The 5,375-nt window shown below is 63.1% G+C and overlaps 1 protein-coding gene and 1 long non-coding RNA gene across 2 annotated transcripts; one reads left to right on the forward strand and one right to left on the reverse strand.

Annotated features, from left to right (window-relative positions):
• Positions 1–280: 280 nt before the first annotated feature.
• Positions 281–2,030, reverse strand: LOC309636465 (thimet oligopeptidase-like; the record flags this gene model as incomplete). The annotated part of the gene is made up of 4 exons (XM_082409609.1): positions 1,690–2,030; positions 1,457–1,585; positions 691–827; positions 281–436 (listed from the first exon to the last, which is right to left on the reverse strand). Exons 1-4 carry the CDS (start codon positions 1,832–1,834, stop codon positions 281–283), a joined length of 567 nt encoding a protein of 188 aa, XP_082265735.1. The 5' UTR covers positions 1,835–2,030.
• Positions 2,031–2,599: 569 nt separating this feature from the next.
• Positions 2,600–4,906, forward strand: LOC309636466. Its single transcript, XR_014250018.1, has 3 exons — positions 2,600–2,782; positions 3,133–3,216; positions 3,920–4,906. It is a non-coding gene; the product is annotated as an uncharacterized lncRNA (long non-coding RNA).
• The last annotated feature ends 469 nt before the right edge of the window (positions 4,907–5,375 follow it).

Below are 5,375 nucleotides of genomic sequence, written 5' to 3' on the forward strand. Positions count from 1 at the left end.
GGTGGAAGGGACGGCAGGCAGAGACCAGGAGTAGAGTCTTTTTATTAATGGCTGCATTTTCAAAGAACCGTTTTGTTACCAGGAAAGCTCCCCAGGAAGGGATTGCATTAGTGCAACAAGGGGGAGCCTTGATGCCAGGCTCTCCAGACACTTCCAGGTGGAGACTTTTGGCCTAGGCCGGCCGCTGGGGACTCAGGGGCTGGGAGGACACCGGCCCTTCCCCCACCCCAACGGGGCGCTAAGGCACCCGGCCCGACTGGGTGGCCAAAACCCCGTGCTGTCAGCAGGCCGGCGGCTTGCAGCCCTCAACCTGCAGCCCTTTGCTCAGGAGGAAGGCATCCTGCGTGGGGTCACAAGCCAGGAAGAGCTTCACCATGCCCTTGGCATCCTTGGAGCCCCCTGGCCTCAGAATGCAGCTTCTGTAGTCCATGGCAACCTGCCGAGAAGGGGCGGGGCTGCAGGAGGGTGAAGCTCCGCCTTCACTGAGGGTGTGGGGCTGCAGGAGGGTGGAGCTCGGCCTTCACTGAGGGTGTGGGTGTGGCCACCTCTGCTGTGACTGAACAAAGGGCAGGGGAGCAGGGGGTCCAAGGCAGGGCCCTCAGAGCCCGGTAGGCCCAGGCGGGCGGCACAAGCATCTAGGCCCAGGCCAAGGACCTCCGTGGTGGTCTGCACGGCAGGCCGGCCTCTCACCTTGCCACTCAGGACGCCCTCCTGCTTGAAGCGTGTGTGGAACGTGTCCGCAGAGTACACCTCGCTGCACAGGTAGCCGTAGGACTGGGCGTCGTAGCTTCCTGCCAGGCGGCCGAAGGTCGCAGGCAGGTGGGTCCCTGGGACACACGCGGAGAGGCTCCTGCCCGGCCCCCTGGCCGCTCTGTGCCCCTTCCCCAGAGCTTGGGGCCTCAAAGCAGCCCTGTCTGAGTCCCCCGCCACTAGAGGGAGTATTGGCCCAACACTTGTAGAAAACGGAGACCTTGTGGGCAACTCAGTGGAGGGACACAAATCAATCTTTGCCGACTTTCTGCTGAAGCTCACGAGGGTTCACCCCTAAGCCTCTTACAAGGTCAGCTGCCCGAGGCTCCGAGGGATGAGTCAGGGCTCGCCCTCCAGCACAGGTATAGCGCGGGTGAAAGCGCTCACGAGGGAGTGAACTGTGTCTCCGCACCGACATGCACTGGCAAACCTCGTCGACGAGTTCCGTCCGGGCTATGAAGCCCTCTCCTGCCTCTTCCAGGCTCTCCAGAAAGCATGTGCAGATACGCCCACCCCACCCTCGGACTCCGCGGGCCACAGCTGGAAGGACCAGCCCAGGAACCCAGGCAGGAAGAGGCCAGAGATCAGCGGGCCTTGGCCAGAGCCCGTCAGCCGGTCCCCCTTCACACACCGCCAGAGGATCCTCTTGACCTGGGCAGTAGCTGCCAACCGACCGCTAAGGTGGGCCCGGCACGCGCTTGGCTACCTGGCGTGGCTGGGACCCCGAGGATCTCCTGGCAGAGGCGGGCATTCTCCTCGGCCGGGTCCGAGGGCGTCTGCGTGTGCAGGGCCTGGTCCACCTTGGCCAGGACGATCTGACACAGGTTGAAGAGGCCTGGAGGGCGGGAGGAAGGAGACGGGGGGCTGGCACTGTGTCCAGGCCGCGCTTTCAGCCGGGCGGTCCGGGAGCCCCTTTCCTTTCCCTCGGCCCGGCCGCACCGGGGTTGGCCAGCCGGGACTGGTTGAGCTTGTCCAGCAGCTCCTGGGGGACGGCGCTGCCCGTGCCCCGCCGAGACTGGCAGCAGCGCCAGGGCTTCAAAGGGCGCGGCGCTCCCGGCCCCACAGCCTTCCCTCTGGTTCTCATCACCGGCTGTCACCAGAGTGGCAGGCAACGTGCTTTTCTTTTCGTTTGTCTTTTTTCCGGCCCTCAGCCACGCAAAGGTGTGAAGCCCTGACACTCGCTGCCACGTGGATGCACCCTGAGAACACGATGCTCAGCGAGAGAAGTCAGACACAGAAGGACACACAGGGTGTGACCCCACTGAGGGGAAACGTCCAGAACAGGTCGATCCTCAGAGTCAGAGTGGGTTCCTGGTTGTCAGGGGCAGGGGAGGGGAGGGAATGATCAGTAAGGGCGTGAGGGACATTTTTGGCGTGAGGGAAATGTTCCAGAACAGAGCAGTAGTGATGGCTGCAGAGCTCAGTAAAGTGTCCCCATGCACTCCGGTGCAGCCTGTGAGAGCATCGCTCTCAGGACGAAGGGCTGACCGCAGGAAGACTGAACGAGCACTGGGTCCTGGGCCCAGACGCTGAGCTGGGGACCCCCCCCCCCCCGTGGGGAAGTCACTGGGACTTGCTGAGCCTCCACCGAGACTGGCAGCAGCCCTAGGGCCTCACAGGGCGTGGTGCTCCCGGCCCCAGAGCCTACCCTCTGGTTCTCATCACCGGCTATCACCAGAGTCGCAGGCAACGTGCCTTTCTTGTCGTTTGTCTTTTTTGAAGGCAACTCTTGAATACATGTATTTAACATGCAGGTAATCAGTCCTGACTCCTTGATCTGGGGCTTCCAGCCTCCAGAGTCTCGAGGACATCCACTTCCGATGTTTACGCGCCCAGTGTGTGGGGTTTGATGAAGGAAACTGACACCAAGGGCGTCGCCACGTGCGGGGTGACATCAGCGGAAGAATCCGGTGGCAAGGGACTGCCTGAGGACCACGGGAGAGCCCGGGCCCTCCCCGCCCCCTGCCTGCAGCCCCGCGCCCGCATCTTCCTGGGAGCGGAGCTGGTGCATCGCTTGCCAGAACTCATGGAAGTAGGTCTCCAGCTCATCATGCTGCAACAGGGAGGGCGGGTTGGGCACAGGCTTGGTGAAGTTGGCCACCATGGCCGTGATGGCAATCTGGCGCCTCCCATCCTGCTGCAGGCAGCCCAGCTGCAGGCCAAAGCAGGCCATGTGCCCGGACCTCCCTTCCCTGGAGAGGTACGCGGGTGAGGCCCCGCTTCCACAGAGGAGACCCGGTCCACGGCCGACAGGTTCCCCCACGCATGCACCGAGGGTAGAGGTCCAGGTAGAACTTGCCGATGGATGACCTTGCCCGAGGCCGCGTCCCGGACCGTGTAGAGCCTCACATCTTCGTGACACATGTTGGTGCCCTTCTCCAGGTCGAAGGTCAGCCCCAGCAGCTCCTGGGAGATGCCCAGCCGCCCTTGCGTGACCACCTGCATGGGGAAGGACTCATTGAGCAGGTACTGGTCCACGTGGTAGCGTGTCTCCTCCCCCTGCTTCATGTAGTAGCGCAGGTCCTAGACGTTGATGGGCCCGTCAAAGTGCAGGCCCCGCCTCTGGCACTCAGCCTTCTTTAGCTCCAGGATTACGGCCGCTCTTGCTCCCCGAGGGGCTTCAGCTTCTGGGCCAGCTCATCTGCGGGCGGAGGGGAGAGGCTCGGCTATGTCCCTGTGGCAGCCCCCCCAGCCGCCCCTCACCCCACGCCCCTCGAGGCAGAATGAAGGGTTGGGGAAGGCGACCCCCAAGGGCTGACACAGTGGGGTCTCAGGCAGCACCACGTCCAGTCAAGGTCCGCCTGACCCCCGTCCCCACTGGGACTCAGGGAGGCGAGGTTACCTAGGAAAGTGGCCACCAGCTGGCTGGTCTTGGCCATGTTCATCTCCAGCACGGGGTCGGCACGCGTGCTGAACCCCAGCAGACGGCACTTCTGAGCCTGCAGCCTCACCAGCTCCCCGAGGATCGCGCAGTTCTCCTGGAACCCAGAGATGGCCAGCGCTGGGGACCGTGGGCTACGCCTTCCCCACAGGCCCCGGGCCAGGTCTCTGCAGGCGGGCAGGGCTCTCAGGCCACTGGCGGGCACAGCCAACCCCCCTCCCTCCTCCTCCTGGCCCGGATTTCTAGACACTTTGGTGCTGTCCTAACACGTGGTCTTTATGAACACAGGTCCTTTTGGAACCAGAAACGGCGTGAACCGTGATGAGCTCTAAGGCCAAGAGCAGGAAGAAATGCGACCAGGCTCTCCAGGAGCCACCCAGGGGCCTCCCCGGGCTCAACAATACAAACTCGGCTGCCGTGCAGACAGCAGCTCATTCCCACGGCGCCCGAACTCCCAGCCCTGGACGGCGAGAGGCCTGTTGCTGCAGGTGGCCCGGGGCTGGCTGGTGAGGCCCGGCCCCAGGCGTACGCCAACTTCTCTGGGGCCACCTCTCCAGGTCTGCGGTGGGGTTCTCCTGGGAGCCCCCAGTCACCACAGGACCAACGTGGCCTGTCTGCAGCCCAAGAAGGTGGGGACACAGGACTGTCCCCCGTGCCCCCCGCATCACCCGCGAGGCCGAGCAAGCACCAGTGGTGTCTGCGGGGAAGATGAAGGGCTCATGCACAGCCCCCATCTACTGAAGATGCTAAACGGGAGAAGCACAGACTGCAGCCACACGCGGTATGGAACAAACGCAAGTGTCCTTGCAGGAACCGATGTCTGAATGTCAAGGCTGTACCCGGGCCACAGTGAGAAGGCCCAGACCCCATGCAAGGCACAGAGAGGGGATGGGGGGAACATCTGCGAATCTGAGCTCATCGGGCATCACCCCAGAGGGAGAGGGAGAGAGCCAGAAGGAGATACGGAGGGAGAGGGAGAGAGAGGGAGGGAGAGACTTCTCTCCCTTCCCTGGGGGTTCCCTAGTGCAGCCAAGGCTGAAAACCACTGCATTTCGGGAGATGGGTCCTCGTGGAAAAGTTAAATAGTAGCTCATGGCATTATCGACACATATTAAAAAAGCCCCAAATCTTGGGGAGTCAGGGAGGGGAGCTGGCGGCTGCCTCGTAAACGAGGAGAGATAGGGCGTCAGAGGAGGTTCCTGTGCAGCCCGCCGCCGCCGCCCAGGGTCCCGCAGACTTCATCTCCCGGCTGTGGTCCCAGGCTGGAAGGCAGCAGGGAGGTCAGGCCTTCCAAGCATCAGCGTTGACTGAGAGAGGTTTCTTTCTCCCTCCCTTTCCCTCTCTCCTCCTTCTCTCCCTCTCTCCCTCTTCCCTCTCCCCCTCTCCCTCGTCTCTGCCTCTCCCTCCATCTCTCTCTCTCTGGAAGGGAGTGAGGGAGAGGGAGAGATGGAGGGAGAGGGAGAGACAGAGGGAGGGAGAGGGAGGGAGGGAGAGAGAGGAAGGGAAAGGGCGAGGGAGGGAGAGGGAAGGAGGGCGAGACTTCTCTCCCTCTCCCTCTCCCTCCACCTCCCTCTCTCCCTCTCCCTCTCCCTTCCTCTCCCTCTCCTAGAGGGAGAGGGAGGGAGAGGGAGAGACAGAGGGAGAGGAGAGGGAGGGAGCGAAGAAGAGGGGGAGTCGGAGAAGGAGGTTGGGAGAGGGAGAAGGAGAGAGGGTGCCTTCTTCCCTCTCTGTCTCCCTCCCTCCC

The sequence above is a fragment of the Balaenoptera physalus genome, assembly GCF_965194825.1.
Source record: "Balaenoptera physalus genome assembly, chromosome: 10".
In the NCBI taxonomy this organism is placed as follows: Eukaryota; Metazoa; Chordata; class Mammalia; order Artiodactyla; family Balaenopteridae; genus Balaenoptera; species Balaenoptera physalus.